The 20160-nt window shown below is 38.5% G+C and overlaps 1 protein-coding gene across 2 annotated transcripts in view; it reads left to right on the top strand.

Moving 5' to 3' along the window:
- Window positions 1-19538, top strand: part of NFATC3 (nuclear factor of activated T cells 3) — a 64046-nt gene extending 44508 nt beyond the window's left edge. The window contains exons 10-11 of one of the 2 annotated variants that reach the window (XM_042027470.1): window positions 7151-7252; window positions 16124-19538. In XM_042027470.1, the coding sequence (XP_041883404.1) occupies window positions 7151-7252; window positions 16124-16248 (227 nt within the window). In that variant the 3' untranslated portion in view covers window positions 16249-19538. The remainder of the gene's footprint in view (window positions 1-7150; window positions 7253-16123) is intronic. The other variant, XM_042027472.1, reaches the window with a different exon arrangement.
- The last annotated feature ends 622 nt before the right edge of the window (window positions 19539-20160 follow it).

Below are 20160 nucleotides of genomic sequence, written 5' to 3'. Positions count from 1 at the left end.
AACTATTTGTTGCTTTTCAATACTATTTCCTTTGCTTCACACTGAAAGTACTGCCTTGTTTCTGTGCTGACAAAGCCATGGGATCACAGGAGAAGCTGTCGGAGCCCCATGGAGAGCGTGGCCACTTGCTGATGGTTTAGAGTACAATGAACATGGGAGTCAAATGGCCACAGCTTAATTAACTTCTTTTTAAAAATGATTGTTATAGAAAATTAAAGAGGTTCTGATAGCTGCTGCTTAAACAACACACTTCATATATGGAAAACTGAACATGGATTTAAATGCTGAACTTGCCCTTGGCAGCAGCACTGGGTTTGGGAGCAGGTTCCTGCCTTTCCCTCCCATGCTGCCACTGTGCGATGATTTCCTGGGGGCTGGGTTTGGGGCTTGCTTGCATTTCCAATCTGCAAATACAAATCAGATGTTGAAATGAACCTGCTGTTCCAAAAGTCTGGAAGGGCACAGTGACAAGAAGCAAAGCTGCTCAGTTCTCTCAATGTGAGTGAATACTTCCTCTGCTTAATCAGCTTTAGGAGGGAAAAAGAAGCATGTTTAGACAAGAACACTTTTTTCAATAATTTATCTAACATAATACTCTGGTTTAAAAAATAATTCTAAAATTTCTCTTTCATGTATAATTGAATTTTAGTTTCTGTACAAATAGAGCCAGGCACAAATAGCAAATAGGCTACTCTACAATAATGTTATAGCAATTAAAGAAAAAACTCCAAACATAATTACATACATAAAATGAGTGTTGATACAGTATGTTCTCCCAGCTAATACATCAAAACTGAAAGCTCTACTTAGTTGGAAAATAAGGGTTTGAGGGTTACCAATTAAGGCAAATAAACCTCTCAAAACAAAACACTAAGGCAAAGTCAACTGAAAATTCTTTAAATCATCTCTGGATTACTGGCCTTAAATATTTAAATCAGTAGTCTTAAAATAAACAAAAAACTCTGAGAGCATAAATTACCTTCTTGCTTTTAAGTAATGTACACTGTTTCAAAATTAAAATAGTAGATATTTCTTTGCCAAGAAAATAAAATATTTCAAGAAATATTTTACAAAATTTCAGTGTAGTATGGAAGTGCTACCCCATGACAAAGTTAATCCCAGAATTACTGTGTAGTTTGACAGAATATGATCTAGAATTCATAAAATCCCAACAAGAAACCCACCATGAAACTTGGAAACCCCCACCCCACCTCCAGATGTGGTAGTCTGGATAATAGTTACATAAATTAATTTAAGTAAGACCCCTAGAAGTGACTCTTCACTACCTCCTCAGCCAACATTCAGGTGTTTTCTTAAAAACACACCAAGAAGCCCTCCAAAACCACTACATAGTACAGAACTACAAAGCTGCTACATCTATCAGTGCTCAAGCCAAGACCATCTGGATTAGTCTTGATCCAGCATCTCCTGGAAAGTGTAATACATTTTCAGTTTCCCTGCAAAGTCCAAGGTGTTTGCCAATCACCAGATGGAGAATCTTTTTAAATTCTGTTGTATTCCTTTGCCCTTTACCTGGGCTCTGTTCAGACCGTGATTGAACACAGGCTACGCAATAGAAAGGAAGATCCTGCCCCTGTGTGTCTGCACAAAGGACACTTCTTTCCTTTTTTCCCCCCCATACTGAAGTTTGTGTGACTTCATTATCTTGTTTTTCAGCAGGACCTTGTTGATATCCTTAGACTTTTCTAATCTCCACCTTGAATTTGCTTTTATGTTTTGTTTCCCCTCTTCCCATCCTCGATTTCTACAGGAAACACCTTCTAATTCACTTGAAACAAGGGATCAAAATGCATGAGGACACATGGATATGAAATTCAAATTATATTAAAAAAATATTTGAAACATAACAATTTCAAAATATTACTGTATACTACTACTTCAGAGGTATTCTGGAAAACTTCTCCTTTCTGCTTAGGTTTTTGGAGTAGTCAGGCTGCACAATCTCAGAAACTTGGGTTGGAACCCAAGTAAGTAAAAGCAGCTTCATGCACTTTTATTTGTCCCCTCTACTTTTTCGACCCCCTAGTGTGTTGGACCTTTTTTCCTCTAACATCTTTCAGCAAGTCAGCCCTCTGGCCAGCACCTCAGATTAACATTTCCCTGGATAGACAGTGGAATGTTTAGGGCTGCAAATAGATGTAAACAAGGCAGCTGAAGTGTCAGGAAACAGGCAGCTGGTCATTTCTGTCCTTTCCCATATCCATCATTCATACTGGGCTCTGCTGCACACTCATCTGATAAAATTTCTTCCCCACTTGAAAGAAAAGCTACTCAAAGTTAGACTCAGTCTGGTTATTTGATGAGGCCTAATTAATTTCCACCCCGTTTTGAAAAGTGTTCCTAATGTAGTGGTTTACCTATTGCCGCTGTCAAGTTTTAGGTTTAAAACTGTTGTAATACTGTTGATCTCAAATTTAATCTTTTGTGGTTTGCAGTTTAGGAGGGAGTTTACCTTGGATTTCATGGCTTTCTCCAGTTATGAGATTTCTAACATGTACACCTGTTTTTAACCATTTTTAATATATTGTTCAGCTGTATTCAGCAAATCAGGATGACCTTCTACTAATCCTCTTACATTTTGTTACTCATCGCATCTCCATTACATAAAGCTGGAGATTAGAAAGTCCAGTATGTGCATTTACTATAAATCATAACTAGAAATCCCCTAAGCAGTTTGTGTATATAAAGCAGTAAGTCTGCTTTGTCAGACACATTCCACTTAGAACTCTCGGCCATTAGCATTCATTCATTTTAATAGTTCTGTGATAACTCTCTAGCTGATAAATTCTCTTGCTGAGAAGCTCAGATTATTCTGATCTTGGCTAGAAGACTTGTACATCTTTGCAGGCAGCTTTTTTTACTGTAGCTTCAGCTTAATTTCTGGAGCATCAAAGTAGTGACTGAATAAGAAAGGATTGGAGAAGGACTATACTTTTTATTTCTGTCTATTTAAAACGTAATCATTAACAGATCAGTGTTAATTAAGGCAGCATCCTGCCATTGGAGGTCTGCAGAAGCACAGACAGTACTGAATGCTGGAGTCTGGTGTAGGGTGGAACAGAGCAGCTCAAACTTGAGATGTGCATCTCAAATCCAAGTTGTTTTCGTTGTCTCCTGTGTACAGAGAGAAATGTTGCACCTTGCAGTGTGCCCAGTAAGGCCAAGGACTGTAACCTACACTGTACCTGGAACTCTCAGAACAATCCTGCTGATAAGAGGCATTCTGAAAACTATACTAGTATAAATTGTTTAGTAAAGTTGTGTTCAAACTCCTCCTTTTTTAGCATTCTGATTATTAGATCTGTATTGTCAAGCAGTATGAGGCAGCAGTAAAAAGCAGTCCTGCAGTGAGATGTTGAGGTGATAAGGCAGAACCTGAAATGTGTTGAAAGAGAATGGAAATCTACTCTGAGAAATGTGTGTTATGAACAAAATAAAGATCCAGACTGAGCAGTAGTTTAAAAGCTGAAGGGTGGAACAGTGAGCAAAGGTGAAATGTTATGCATCAGGAGCTGTCAGCAGTTAAAGGATGCTTTGACCATATGTTCTAGCGGATTCACTCACTGTGTCCATAAAAACTGTGTCAGCAAGGCATCCATTGAGAAGACCAGTTACAAATTTCTAATGTGTAAGAATGCCATCTAAATCCTCAGGTGTCTATGCCCAGCTCTCCCTGTGAGAGCCGCAGAACATCTTGTAACTAATGCAAAGTAAACTCAGCTGGCTGCACCACTTCAAAAATATTCCCATTCAAGAATTGGAAGAGGTTAGAGACTTCTTCCATGAGTGCAGGTGGCACATCTGCACCAAGATGTGGGTGCTGGCTATCGCAGCAGAACTGGAAGGAGCTCAGCACACCTTGTGAGCCTGGAAAAATCCACGGAGACCCTTAAGCACCACTTTCCACTGCACAGCCCGCACGTTCTCTAGAGCCAAAGCTGGCACTGAATTCTGTGTTAGACTCAGCTCTCTTGTTGTGTGAGAGAAGGGGTAAACATGACTGCAATGAGTTGGTTTCGCCAGGATACAGAAATGCAGAGTGTGATAGCATAGCCAGGACATGAGCAGGTATTTGTTACTGTAGCATAGAACTGCAGAGCTGGTGCTGTGACTCTGCAGGCACGTTTGGTTTTTCTGTACAGTTGTAACCACAATCTGCATGGGAAAACTGTACTCCAACATTCCATACAGCCTTATTTTATCAGTTAATTAGAAAAAAAAGTAGTACTGCTTAGTGAAGTTGGCATTAAACCTGAAATTACTAAAAGCAAGCCTGGCCTATGGCTTGGAATGGTGACTTGTAAGGCAACCCACCACGTCCTTGGTAATTTGCCACATCAGCCATGGCCTGACATGTGACTGGTTTGGTCTCAGACCAGCATGATCAGCTGGCTGCTCCAGCACAGGAGGCTGAGGGTTAATTATAGCCGGGCAGCTTCTTTTTTTCTCTCTTTTTTTTCTTTGTTTGTTTGTTAGGGAAAGTTGACACGGTATTACTTGCTGGTCAAGTGGAGTCAAAACCAGGCTAAATATATTGCATTAAGCAATGTGATGTAATTGCAGGGATTCTTCACATAAATTCAGCTGGTAGAGTTCTGTCTGGAGCTGGCAGAAGGTGTATGCCCCAGGAAGTGTGTGCTGCAGTCTGTCCATAGTTTTCCTTGAAGTTTGCTGATCCTGTTTGCCTTTGTCAGAGGAGCAATTCACTCATTTGTCCTCTAAAACACACAATTTGTATCAAACTTCTTTTTGTGAACATATTTGAAAAACTCCACTCTGTGCTACTCACTGAAGCAACACTGCAGACAATCATGCATTCTAGAATATTTTGGGAGACCTAATTTTCCAAAACCAGTACTTCTTCTAGGTTATGTCCCACAGCCCACACATCCTGCTTCAGTTCAGCAGCAGTAAAGGATACACAGGCTGAACTTTTAATCAGATAGTGCTACAAAAACAGGAAGTTAATTGACTACTGTTGGAAGAGATGCTGAAAACCAAATGGGATGACTCCAGGAGCTCTTTGGTCTGCCTGTATCCATAACAGACCTCTAATTTTAAATTGACTTCCTGCTTTGACCCATACCGGGTGCTGATAATTGAGGGTTTAAAGCTTTTCTTAACCTTTCTTTACTTAAAGACTGAGTCAGGACAAAGAGGTCATTCAAAAAGTATGAATTTTTGATCAGTTAAACAGATCTACCAGGTGTCATTTTTCTTTATTTTTGTTTCAACTTAATAGTTTTCATTTTGGCTTTATATTCTTTGGTTACAGAACGCATTTTAGTAGTGCTTAAGGAAGTAACAAGCTTTCTCAAATGTTTAGGATATTACAAAGAAGAATGGTATTTTTAATGTATATTTTTCTGGTACCTCAAGGTCGAATGTGTGTGTGTAGAACAAAATCTTTATGCTGTATCACACAGATGAAAAGGCTGTTGCTTTATGTCTCACGTTTCCCAAACAAGAAGCAGTGTATGCCCGAGGGCAGTGCATGCTCTGTCCCAGAAGGTGCTGGCTGTAGACATTGTGTGTGCTGTGCATGACACAGTTGTCAGGGATTGATAAAAGCAAACACTCACCACTGTCAGCAGCTTTGGTAGCGCACGCAAGAACCTCAGAATCTTGCTAAGTATGAAACTAATTAGAAAAATTGCTCAGAAGCATATTTCCCTGCCAGAGTGACATATAATCCTGTATAAGATGTGCTGTCTTTATGGTGCAGAGGCTGTTGCTTTATGAGCTGATGAACTCCACTGTTCTCTCTGGAGGCTTTTTGTCAGTGTTTGTTGTCTGGTCTCTTGAAAGCTTCACCTTTCTAAAGAGGGTTGTTGGTACAGTTAATTTGTTTCATCACGAGGCAATTTCCTGCCCATCTCCCTGGATTCATTAGATCTTTATTTAAATATCACTTTGTTGCTGTTTCTGCCATAATTGATGGGGGAAAATGATCTTTTCTTATCTCCTATTATTTGACAAGAATTTGTCCTTAATTTACTCCTTTCCTTCACAGTGGCAGCAAACATTTTCATTGAAACCCAGATAATGCTTTCCACTTCCCATTTAAACACATGTAACTTTACACTTTGAACAGTTAAGCATAAGAAGTCATCCAAAGAGGTAATTTGAGCTGCTTGAATTTCAGAAGGAAGTAAGAGTAGATTCCTTTGTTCTCCGAGGAGTCATCCATAAGCAGGGCTTAGAAACCATGCTGGCAAAACAAATGTGTGCCTCTATCCAGAAGGCACAAATTAGCCATGGTCCAGAGTACTTTTGTTAATTGTGTTAAAGCCTAGTTTACTAAACTTAAAACCCTGTCTTGGGCAGGAAAAAAAACCAAATGCAACCCTCTTGTAAGTTCTGCATAGCCACTAATCACAACTGAATAAACACAGACTTGTTGGTTAAAATAATGAATACACCATTTGACATTGATTTTTCCTCTAGGAAAAGCAGTTCCATGAATGCAGCTGTGCACTACCTGCAGGGTTTCTCACATGGCCCTGGTCTGAGGGAAGCACCTGTGCCAAGATAACACTTGGTGTTCTGCCACTCGCAGCTGTGGTGGCCCAACCGCAGAGCAGTGCCGTGGGCAGAGTGTGCAGTGGGACAGCAAAGGGGAGCCAGCAGCTGTGAGCAGCAACAGCTTCCTGTGCTTGCGGGAGAGGGAAAATGGCAGGAAAGGTTTTGTTTACTAGGACTCTTTTACCTACCCTGGAGTTGCTGTCAAGGGCCCTGAGTACTTCTAATTTGACCACAGTAAGTAAAGCAAATTGAAAAAACTGCAGGAGCAATGTTCTGAACACAAATACTAAAATCAAATTTAAGTAGTGTAAATTCATGATGATACAACTAGGCAGACATCCAAAAATATTAACCATTACCTTTATGGCTCTGGCTGCTAACTGAAAAGTAACTAAGTACACAAGATAACTGATACTGGTTTTAATAGGCACTCTGATAACTTATAAATAGTTACTTATGTCACAACGCAGTGTTGGTGAATGAAACTGGGTATTTAAATTTAGTGCTATTAAAAGAAAAATGAAAATCACTTCCTGATTGAGTGAACTGTAACTTCTTGGTTTAGTCCAGTCAGTAGTTATGTCTGTCTTCTTCTCTGACACAGACAGTTTTATCTCTGACCTGGAATACCAGCCATCAGGTTCAACAGAGAAATGGACTCAACATTCAGCACTCATGTCCAACTCCTATGTGGAAAATCTAGAGGGTGAGTCTGCTTACTGAAATGCTTCAATGTTTGAAATTGGAGCACGAAGGAAAGGGGAAAGTGTTTTAAGAGTTTTAAGAGCTACAAGTGAAAAGCACTGTGAAATACTGAAGTATTGCTATAACTGGACACACTATTTCTGTATTCTGAAATAGTTGCAAATTCAGCATTTGTGAACCAGGTGTACACTCATTCAGTAAAGATTTCCACTCAAAGTATACAGAGCTGCCACAGAACTTCCTGAGTGCTGTAGGATCTAGTAAAACATCAGAAGAGGATATGAAAATCTTAAGCCAAATATGGGCAAGGTAGAAGACTGGCCAGATCAGTTAACTGAGAAATTTGTAATGTTTCTCTTTTTCAAAAAGATGAAGCAATGTCAATTTAAATAGATGGGATACAGTGATGTGCACTACCAGTCAGAGTATTAGGAATACAGATCCATAACTAGATTTAGAGTTGAATGTGCACTATAGTTGGGTACAAATATCTGGATTTATTATTTCAGCTTCTTTATTTCACATATAAGCAAGATAATTATGCACTATGACTCTTCTAAATACTAATGATATTAGAAATTGTTGCATGGTATATTGGTCTTGTTTGTGTTTAGACTTTAGTGGTTTTCACTATAGTTCTTTGGCATTTTAGGCATGTTTGTAATATAGTGGCCCTTTTTTTCAATATATACACATAAACAAATATATTATAAACACTTATAATGTGTTCTACTTTCTCTATAGATTTTTAAAGGATAATACCTGTAAATGTACAGTAGATTTGGTAATAGTAAAATAATCAAGCTCTTCATAAAACTTTCACACAATTACTGTGTAGACTGATCCTAAGTTTGCTTGTGAAACTGAAATAAATCATACTGGTCTTTTGCCAGCTTTCAAGAAACTTAATTCTGCTTTCCTTACCTCTCAAAATGTTATTAGTAAGGTAAGTAGCTCCTATTTGGAATGGCAAAGCCAGGGAAAGGATTGTACACCAAGCGGACATTCCTCTGTCTTGAAACAGCAAATCAATTCGTAAAATACAAGTTGTAACTTAGATTATTTCAGTGTTCTACATTATATCCTGTGCAACTCAGAATCTGATAGGTTCAGAATAATTGTTGAAGAGCAGAAGTTCTTGAAAAATGGAAATTCGGGCTAATAATAAAATAACCCCCAAATACCAGTATCACCAACTAAAAAATAACACACAGGGTGGCAAACCCCAAATTTAGGCCTGTGAAATGTACGCTGACAAGTCCCTTTTACAAAGTGCACACGAAGAGAAACCCAGACCGAGAGAGAAACACGTTTATACACACATGTTAGCATGTGACAAATGCAATAGAGAAACATGGTGGTTTTAAAAATAAAAATAATGGGTATTTATGTATTTGGCATACTGTAGTGTGGTGTTAATACAAGAGATAGGTTTACACAGGAAAGTAGGATGGTTTTGTACCTTGAAGAATGCTTAGTGTCAAATCAGACAAGTTAACTGTATCCACTGCCAGTACATAATTCTTACAGAGCCAACTTTCAGGCTTAAATTAGGAAGAGCACAGCTTCTAAATTATACTGCTGAAGAGGAGAGCAACTGTGACTGTAGTGTGCTGCAGGAGATCAGAGCATCTACAAAGGCAGGAAGTAACTAATGGAATACTTGACTCATCCTTTATAGAAGGGGTAAGTCTGATGACTGCTTCAGGGAGTACCAAAACATGAGGAGAACCCACACGAGGAAATATCTCTTTATTTGGTCAAAAGGAGTGTACAAAAAAATTAAATCTTCGTTTTGTAGCAGTTTCAGCATTACAGGCTGTTACAAACTTGAAAAGACAAACTGTAGGAAAACAATTAAGCTTATGAAGATATAATAGGTGGTCAAAAGGATCAAATAGTTGCAAGCAGTCTGCAGATTATTTATGAAGGTTCATATTAAGTGTGCAGTTACTCTGTTGTGAGAAAGACTACAAGCTGCTTCCAAATGCAGAAATCAGAAAAGAACATTAAAGTGACGAAGTTAAATGGGAAATGTGACCAGCGGATGACAAATGAGTTATTCAGTTAAAATTAGATAAGTGATCTTAGAAAGTGTTGTGTATTGATGTTGGCAGTTGAGGAGCTAGAGATTCTCATGTCCAAAGTCCTTTGAAAAGGAGACATGTTGCAGGACCTGTCTCAAGGTAAGGTGTCAGTAAAAAGGTTTCAGAGCAGTGACAGTGACAATTGTCCTCAAGTAGATGACATGCCAGACAACAGCTCTGAAAGAGTAAGCAACAGTTCACTATCAACTGTAATGTAGAACCTGATGTAGAGCCTGGGTAAATGTGACACCACTGCTGCTCAGCTGTTCAGAAGGGTGAAAACCAAAAACTGTCTAGAAACCTCTACAGGAAGATTTTGTGATTAACAAAAACCAGGTAGCTAGAGGAAAAAGTGAAAATTAGACTAAAGGAAATAATAAAACCTGCACTCACCAATACAGTGACAACTGCTCTGTGAACTATTCTCATTTAAAGCTGTTTTGAATTTAAAATGGACAATTCTCTGAAAACTTGCTCAGTAGTGTTAAAAGTAGTCTTGAAAGGCTGAATAAAGGCTAGGAATGTCTAGGGAACAGCAGAGAATAAGAAAATGCTACTCCATAGATCTACTTTGTGCCCACATTTTGTCCCTGATGGCATAAAGGAATTAGATGAATGCCTGTTGTTGGATCTGCTAGAATTCTGCAGCTAGAAAAAGCAATGAGGAGAAAATGCCAAGTATAATAAAATGAGTGGGGGCCACAGAAAAGGTAATGGAAGATAATTCCTGGGAAAGAAACCAGTAAGTGACCACCAAGGAATCCTGGGGCGAGTTCAGCACATCTAAAATGCTTTGCTACTGCTATAGGGAGTTAAGCTTTGGAATCTGCTGTCGCAGAATGTTGCAGTTGACAAAATTTTGCACAGACCTTAAAAGACCCCAGGGAGAAAAATCCATATGGGAGCATTTGGTGCAAAAGATATTGTCTCTAACTCAGGAGTTCCCTGGGAAAAACATATTTTGGAGGCTGGTGGAACACCCTGGGGAAGCATTGTTGTGTTTTGCACATGTCTCTGCTCTTGCCCATTGCAGACCTAGTGGTCTGAAGTGATTTGCCTGAAGTTCTCCGTGGAGGTTTTCAAGCAGTATTTTTGACTTAGAAAAACCTAAAATGCTTGGTAACTGACCATTAAAGAGATTTGCTTGTCCTGTAGAAAGTATAGATGCTGATTGTAGATTAGTGGCTTCCTGCAAGGAGAAAGAGGTTACTTGCATTATTCCCTGAAAGGCCTGTAGGTTCAGGAATTTCCTTTTCTTATATTCTTATATAAAATATATATACTTAGATATACTTCTGTTTTCCTTTGTGCTCCAGTACAAAATATTTTTCTCTTAGCACAATGAGAGGGGAAATTAAATACTGAGCAATTCAGAAGCATGCTAGTATTTGCTTGGCATTTGATTAAAAAAGATAATGCCTTTACTTTTGATATTAGAACTTTAAACACCTTAAAAACACCTTAAGAGAGCTTGTTATTCTAAATTCATAGTTGGGTTTTTCAATTTATCCAAAACATTTGGGAATTCATTATTAGAAGCACCAGCTTTCATGATGATGTCGAGCTTCATAACACAAGAGCTTTGTTCTGTTCAAATCGGTGAACATGGATCACTTTTTGTAGGTGGGAATTTCTCCAGAAGGGTTGGTTGGTACTGGAAGAGCTGATAAGATCAGCACCCATAGCTCTGGGTGTCACTCACTGCACAAATGGCTGAGCTGTTCAATTTAACTTTAGATCTTAAAACTCTGGATTGCAAATTGCAAAGTTTGAAGAGCCCATTCTGAGCAGTCTGGCTGTCAGGCACAAACAGCCGGAGTTGCGGCTGTGTCAGCTGTCCAGTGCAAGCCTTCAGTGACCAGAGGCAAAGCCCTCAGCCCCAGGGGCAGGGGAGGCCTCAGAGCTTCAGCTGCTTCCACTTATGCAGTGAGCGGGGAGTGGAAACAGGCACACAGAGCACAATGGGAAATGAAAACCATGGGAAGAACCCAGAAAAACAGAGTAAGTGGTTGCTCTTATTTTACAGCTTGACAGCAGATCCAAAAGTCAGAGCCACTTCTACTCTGTTCCACCCATATTGATGTTAGGGCGCCGCTTCATTTTTTGCAATTTTTAATTTTGTATGCTGGAGCCTCTATCTGACATTTGGTGCTTTCTCAATGCAGTGTGTTGCTCCTTTTTCAATGCAGCACAGAGAGGGAAGAACAAACAAACAAAAAAAATCACAAAAATCTTTGCAATCCAATATTGCAGTATCACCAGTATTGACCAGGCCAATGTAATTTGTATGTATGCAGATTTTCTCCCCACCAACTTAACTTCTCTTCTGCACAATCTATTTTTAACTGTTAGTATAAATTTGCCAACCAGCTTACGTTCAGATAAATACTAAGGGAGGAAAAGGTGAAAGTATTGCAAATAAAGTAACAGCTGAAATTCTGAAATCTGGGAAAACTGCCAAAGAGGTCAATTACACAGACAGAGAAAAGTTGTTAAAATCATTTCCATTTCACAGCCTGATATTTAAAAAAAAAAAGGGAGGAAAAACTTATTAAAAAAAACGCTGTATCACAGTTTGATCTGTGCCATATCTGACAAGTTTTCAAAGTGCACTTATCACTGTTGTATGGAGGAATATGCCACATGTGTACAGAGTGTAGTGTGTGCACCCTTCTTTCTTTTCATCTGCTCCAGTCATTATTTCAGGGTTAGTGACCTGGAGTGTTAGAACAGAAAACATTTTGTAACATTTTTGATGTCATCCACTCAGTTGACACTGATCATCCAGAATGGTTTTAGGTGTCAGCAGGTACCAAATGACTGCTAAATATTAGCGAGGTCTCTGTAATGATTTTGTGTGTAAGATGTTTCTGGTTCCTCCTGACTTGAGGAGTGAGTAGAGGTCCAGGCTATGGGATCAGTAGCCAACACCTGGCACCACAGGTACCAAACAGGCAGGGATTTAACTGGAGGGGGCAGTGGACTGAAAAGTCAAGGTCTACTTGCACAACTGCTCACCTCCATCTAAAGTCTAATGAGACTGGCTCTCTCCAAAGAGGCAGCAAAAGTATGAACTACACAACACACGTGAACCTGGCAGACAGAGCACAGAGAACCTGAAAAACATCCTGGAGATCTGTATTGCTGAATCCCAAACAAGCTCTGCAGCCTTCCCGTGCAAACTTGTGCTGAAGAAAGGAAATGGTATCAAAAGGAGGATTAACAAAGCCGTGCATGCTGCTTTCCCAGTGTCTAGTTGCTAATGCGATGGCTGTAAAGGTTAAGCAAAAGGGAGTATGAAATCTTTCTAGCTGTATTTTTAGGACAGAGTAGCCGTTGCAGCCATAGTCAAAACTAGGAGAGGTGAAATTAAGCAGTTTTTTAAAAGCAAAGAAATTTTCTTTTGTTTGTAAAGCATCAGCAATAGAGCCTGAGCTTGTCCTTTCTCAGAATTGTTGGAATTTATTTCCTCTCACAATTTGTCACCTGAAGAACTTGAGCTTTTCTAGACAATATTGTAGAAAACCTGTATTTATGCTCATGAATTAAGTTTTCAGTTTTAATCACAGACTACTACATGTTGTGTGGCTTGTCCCTCAGTGGAAGAAGGTGACATGCCATGCATTCATGTCATACTGACCTTTGGATTTCTCTTTTAGTCGTTAATACAAAAAGGAAAATGCTGTATGATTTCACCTTCATCCTTGTACATTTTTATGAAGGATTTTATCTCTTCTGACTACATGATTTACGTTTTAAACTGCTTTAATTTTTACCATTCCCCATCAGAAAGACAAGTTCTGATAATGCTGGTATTATATTAATATTATATGTGCCATGAACGATTGGAGACTGATCTGAGCTGCTGCCTTATGCAAGTTCTGCTTTCTTTGAAGCATTTATTTTATATTTATTTAAATTTTATATTTTTATCTTCTGTACTTCATATTATCAATGGAGACTTTTCTGAACTCTGCAGGCTCCCCCCAGTCCATTTGTTGGATACAGAGTTCCAGACAGCTGAAATGGACATTCCTGGAAAGTATAAAATAGGAAGATGTGTTAGTTGGGAGGCCAAAGTCGGTGAAAAAACACCTTGGCCAGACACAGTAGGAAAAACATTTTGGCCTTTTCTTGAGGCCTGCAAGGTGCTCTGGCCGAGCACTGATTTACATACTTATTTTGAAAAAAGCACACTTGAATACTGGTTGGGTTTATAAATTAGCAATTCTTACAAAGTCACAGGGACAAGTAAGACTTCTCCACTAGAATTCTTTGTTGGAATGAAGACACGGTCCTGCATTTGCCTAAGAAATGGTAGATGTTTCTAATGGAAATCCATGTAAACCAGATACATCTGTATTCACCACGTGCTAAAAGTATTGCAAAAAAAAAGCACTGAGCTACAAAAGAGCTTCTTATAAACAAATCAGTTATTGTTTAGAACAAAGCAACACGAGCTAACCTGTAGCTTTAATACTCTACATAATGACTGCTGCAGAAGTTTGGCAAATAAAATCCCGTGTGATCAGCTATTGTCTTCAGTGTAATGTGTTCTAAGGAGAATGCAGTGCCAATGGCTACGTGCTGTTCAGGTAAACACCTCTGCCTGTGGGAACTACAAACCTTTGCGGGATAGACCAGTTTGTGTTGATGGTGCTACTACAGATACAGATCAGCCATCAAAACTTAAGGGAAGTAACTGTCTAATAATTTCAAAATACTGAACTTCAGATAGTTATTTTTAATGTTTTTATTGTAGCACTCATGAAAGTTTTAGCAGTACTGAACAGCTGGGACACTCGATTTGCACAAAGCTACTGTTCAGTAGATAAAAGCTGTTGGAGGTCAGAGCAAGCTAATGAATGCCCTGACAGAAGCTGGTGGAGCACAGTTCTTATGAATGATCATCTATATTTTGTTTAAAAAAATAAAAGTCTTGGGGGATTTTTAGCAGATGTTTACTTATGCATTGTGTTGGCCTAATAAAAATACTTGGGAAAGTGCCCTACCTGCAGTCACACAACTTTCAGTGTCATAGTGCAGTTAAGTTCATTGAATGACAGGTTTTTTTGAAGCCAAATGAATTGCAAGTCTTGTAATACTTGAGGGAATTGGCTTTTCCAAAGTGTGTGTGACCTGTTTGAACATTTGGGCTGCAATACTGTGTGTGTAACAAGCTGTCCTTGCATTCCTGAGGAGAAAACCATTGCAGGTGGTCAACTCATGGATAGCAAACACCTCCTCCATTACACACAGCGCTGTGACATGAGGTGGTTTTAAAGCTTTCCCAAGCAAGTTAAAAGAATATAGACATAACCTCTTTTCAGAGTTGGATTTCATATAAGTTACACAGACTTCAGCATATTCACAATATTAATATGTTTTCTTTCAGAACCACTTATGATCCTGCTGCCACAAAGGGCAGTGCTCAGGCTATTCAGTGCTATAAACGCAACCTGTAGATTGATTTTGTTATGCTTCTACCGGACAGGAATGATTAGTAGGAAGCTAAATCCTGCTGTGGAAAATTAAGGAAGCATTAAGAAAGGTGGTGAAGTGCATCAACACTGTTCTGTAAAGTTACCCAACGGAGAACAAAGTAGCAAAAGCCTGGGTTCCAAGTCTGTTAAGATGTTCAACAGAAGCAGCTTATTAGCAGAACAAAACATTCTAAACACAAGAATGGTCCTTAGTCAACACAAAGATCCCATTAAATACCTGTTGATAGAAGGTCCAAGCAAACTCATGCCAATGATTAAGGAAAAGCCTCTATAATTCAGCATATTCAAAGTCTCCCTAAGAGATACTATAACCTACTGCCCACTCAGTAATGGGAGTCAACAGGTGTGCTTCCCTCTAACAGTGAAATAACAATTGAGATCTTGGTTATAATCCAATATTTTTCTAAAATTTGTCATTATTATTTAATGTGATATTTTTCATGTCCATGTAGAAGGTTACTCGGTTTTCTTTGATAACATTACCAAGGTCCATTTTTGTAAAACAGACATTTCTATCACTGCTTTTATACTTAATCTTTAAAATGATAATTTTTATCATCTTCCAACCTCAATTGTCCTGCAATCAATTTTATAGGATTTAGAGTAAGACTCCAAAGTTGTCATTTCTTGATAACTTAGGTTAACTTTGTCACAATCAGACAGGTGTCCCTCACTTTTAAATAGTACAAGTTTTGTTGACAAAAAACCTGTACTGAAGCTGACATGCATGGACACACAAACTGGCCTGCATATTAGTCCATCCTAAATCTTCATTATAGAGAAATTGACTGCTAAAATTTAGTTACTGTGGTTTCAGAAATCCAAGTATTCAGAAAACTGGCCCATTAATAGGTATGTAGTGTTTAAAAAGAATATTCTATTAACCCAAATCCAAGTTCTGAGGAAGTTCTCTAAGTAGCTTGAAAGAGCCAGGAGTTGTTAGAGTTATTTGTTGTGCCTGTAACAATCTTGAACAGAAGGAGTTTTGTGGGGAAATCTCTATTAAGGTGACCTATGTTGTGCCTCTCAGTTACCTGTGTGTCTTGTGCTTATTTTCTTCAAGGGGCTTAGGGAGGCTCCAGCATGGATTATGGCAGGACGTTTTTTCCCCCCCCTTGCTTAACTGTTGCTGAAGCCAGGCTCCTCATCCATCTTCTGTCATGTAACAGCATCCAGGCTTAGGACTGGAAGTATTTATTTTTAAAAGGGTTATACTGATGAGTTCTGCCTTTTGGAAAGCATAAAAACTGTCACTTTTTAATATTTCTTCTTTCTTTATAGTGAATGAGATCATAGGAAGAGATATGTCACAGATCTCAGTGTCACATGGAACAACAGTGGCCAGCCAGTCTGCACATACGTGTCCTGGATCTCTGGAGACAAGAATATCTGATGGAATCCAGTAACAGATAAGCTAACGACTCAACATCCATGAAAACGTCACATTTTCTCTGAATATTTCTTCATCCTCTTCCTCTTTAGACTTACTGTGCTTCCAACTCTGTGGCCTTTATGAACTGGAACAGTGGATCCTTGCAAAGCCCTTTTAGTGGGTTACATTTTTGATGTAGAGACAGAGCATTTTAACTATAGTTCCTCAGATACTGTAAAGAGACTTCTTAAAATGGACACACAGAATCTACACCAGATATTTTAACTGTTTTAAAGTTACAAACAAGCTTTGCTTTTTGCATTTAAATAGAATACTTTTATATTGTAAGTGCTTCAGATGTGTGGAGATGTTAGTTTGCTCTTATAATATTCACAGTCCTGAATATGGAAAAAGATTTAATGCACATCTTGAGTGTGCTGCTTGCCCTTAGAGGTAGTATAGTTTGTAACTGATGATTTGTAACATCTTTTGGTCATTTTGGAAAGCCTTTAAAGCTTCTGTTGTTTAATTTTTTTCTTAATAAGATCTTCCAGTGGCAAATCATACCTGTCATCTGAAGCCAATGCCACGGAAGCCATTGTGTATATGAATACTGTAGTGTTTTCTTTCTTAGATTCATAGGAAGCAAAGCCAAATGTAGATCTGCACTTGTTTATAAACTGAAAATGTTACTTGATAGGCTGCAAAAAGACCATTCCATCATGAAAGTGTTGGGATAGAAATTACATTCCAAAATTTAACTTCTATAACTTTATGGATAATTTTCCTGATCTTTATTAGCACAGGCTCCTTCTTGAAATAGCTTTTTTCTTAGAAAGTTACATTTGTAATCAAATTTGAGCAGTAGGATTTTAGATTAAAGAACAGCAACATCAAAGCCATGTTAGATACAGGAGAAAATCTAATGTTTGCTGAGGATCTAAATGTTCCCATTATCCCTGCAGAATATGGTTTTGAGATCACTAATTCAGTGGCATTCAAGTTGTCAGTGCAATAAATCATTTGATCACAGCTGTATCTTTTATATGCTGTATGCCTGCCCATGCCACTTGGGAGTCCTAAGGAGAGGACCACTACAGTTCCTTAGATTCAGGCTGTTTATAAAAGTCAGTTTGCTAAAAAGTAATTTACTGTGAAGTAGTGGTTAGGCAGTATAATGTGTCCGTGTTTAATTTAAAGGTGTGAAGCAGGAGCTACCAAAGAAATACACAAGATTCATCACAGTAGCAGTAAACTCTGTGCTGTGCTCTGAGGCTGCATCTCCCTTATCCACATAATCTGATGAATTTGAAATAATCTGTTTACATCTTTACTTAAAAATCTCTGGCCTTTACAATTAGACAGTGTAGAGAGGATCCGACACTGCCTGTGAAGGCCACACACGTTTCCCTCCCCCAGGAATCACTTATTTACAGAACTCTCCTCCATGGAACAGACGGTACACCAATCATGGCAAAGGAAGGTCAGCAGTATATGGAACCTCAGAACATCCAAGGTGTTGCTTTTAGTTGCTCATTTGGGTCAGCCATGACAGTCTAATGAAAATTAAGAGTGAATTAATGCAAAGAATTAGAAAATTTGAAAGAATATTTGCATTGGATCCAGTTCAGACAAGTGTGGCCATTTTAGCAGTTTAGTACATGGGGAGCACATGAGTCTGTGTAGACTTCAAATGAATGAAGGGGTCTGACAGTGGAGAACAGTGCTGAGTTATAACACCTGAAGAGTAAACACAGCTTTTGCTGTGGAAAACTTTCCATTGAACCTTTTGTAGGCAAAACCTTATACCTGAAGTGAAGTCAGTGCCCCAGCAATACCACTGCAGCAGCTGTAATTGCATCTCTGTAATAGCTGAATCATGATCTTTTAAAGATCATATGTTAAGTAGGTAAAATTATAATTTTATCATGTACTTCCTTTTAAGAGTGCAGCCTGAGGCTATTAACTTGATGCTTCATCATTATTTCAAACAACTTAATGCAAGGCCACTGTGTACCTGCTGGGAATCCTAAGCATCCTTTTTGTGAATGTACTGTTCAGTGGTGCAAGTCTTGACATTTGCAAGAAGTAATTGGCAGGGCTGGAATCTGAAAAGTGTGATATTGTAATGGTCCCTCAGCAATGGTGCTTTACTCTGTCCTCTACTCATGTATGTTAAAGATCCCAGAAAGAACTCACATGCTCAGAAATACATCTATTTATGTTTTTAACACCTTCAAAAGAAATCAAACCACACAATGCTGTAAACCATGTAATTGTCTCAGAGTGTGTGCTGGTGGCAAGGCGTGTTCCAGTTTTCATTCTTGTATTGGGTCTTTTGCATTAACCATTGTTTGTAGGAAAATTCTGACTTAAAAGCTTTTCATACTGTATGGGATTTATGCTCCTTTATCCTGCTGGTACAGACTCTCCTTGCAAGTTCTCCAAGTAGCTGGAATTCACACTGTACCTTAAATATAGGAGCCCAAACAATCCGGAGTTGCTATGCACTAAATTTTCTGATGCCTTTAAATACCTTGATGCCTGTAGACATAGAAATGCTTTCCTATTTAAAAATGAAATTTAAAAAAATATAGCTTTGGATACTAAAGCAGTTTTGTATTTGCCTTGTAAAAGCTTCAATACAAGGGTCTTAATTTTATTTTAGCTTGTGTGATAACGTAGATGCAGACTGTTAATCTTGTATAATTTTAGTGGTATAAAAAGCACACGATCTCTATTGGACTATGCAAATTTAATTAAACAACAGAACCCGGCAACTGTTAATATTTTGTTGGCATCCGCTTCCTTGCCCTTAAGTCCTGTCTTCTCCCTGAGTACTTTTCCAAAAATTTTTAATAATTTAGATGGTCCTGAAGGAAAGCCTTAATGATGAGCTAGCTTGTCTATAAGGAGGGTCAAAGATCGATGTTTAGGAAAAGAAATAAAGGGGTAGCATATTAATCCAGGGGGACAGGAATGAGTTTTGAAATTACCATAAACTAGCAATCTGAATTTCTGTAGTAAAACTTACCTGTTATCAGGGGAACTGCCACCCTTTTTAAACCAAAGAATGAAAATAATGGTTTTGTTCTGATACAAAGCTTTGAAACTCTATTTTTGATACTCAAAATGGATGTCATTCCTTGAGGTTCGGAAATCGTTCAAATTGAAGTTTTATATTTAAAAATGCGGGACAATAAAGATTAAGTTCTAGATGTTTACAGAGCCTTGTATTGTAATTTCATGTACATTTTGTATTTTAAACATTTTTGTAAGTTATGATTGCAGTGCTACTTGCAGAAATAAAGGGAAGAACTTGCATTTAGGCTCTTAAATCATAGTGTTCAAATAAATAAAAATAATGCAAATGCATTGTCATTTATTTAAAATGCAGACCCAGACACAGTGGGAAGAAACTCCGTTTGTGATGCAATGGTAACCAGCTGTGCCAAGTTGTGACACAGGAAGTGAGGGACGTTGGATATTGCCCCTGGAAGAGTGGTGATTTTGAACAGTCTGATGAAGTTTGGGGCCAGCAACAGTGAACTTCCTACGTAAGAAGTGATCAGCAGTGCAGGCGGAGTATCAGTTTGCACCATGCTGCTGCTTCCCTATTTGCAAGTGTCATCATTTCAATTAGACAATCACAAGATTATTTTCAAAACTTTTTCCAGACGTTATTTTGCAAGGGAGTTAATCAAAAACAGTAATTTCCATTCCTGAAAGGATATTATCATAGGCAAGATGCAGTTAAACTGTTTCTGAACTAAATGTGAATTTCCTACAAAGCTTAAATTATTTGCCAAATCCTGGCTGATCAAGCAGTACCGAGGGAAGTCTTTTTGTGCAAAGTCAGGCCTTATAATCTGTATCTCATCTCAGTGATCTTGGTGCTACTGAAAAGGTGTTTATCTCCCTTGCAGTTTCTTACCGGGCCCTTTCC

This window comes from Corvus kubaryi, unplaced genomic scaffold (assembly GCF_017639235.1).
Source record: "Corvus kubaryi isolate FWS band 111438036 unplaced genomic scaffold, C.kubaryi_AGA036_p1.0 37300, whole genome shotgun sequence".
Taxonomy (NCBI): domain Eukaryota; kingdom Metazoa; phylum Chordata; class Aves; order Passeriformes; family Corvidae; genus Corvus; species Corvus kubaryi.
The sequence above is the reverse complement of the archived record's forward strand: the minus strand, read 5'-3'. Positions and strand labels throughout refer to the sequence as shown.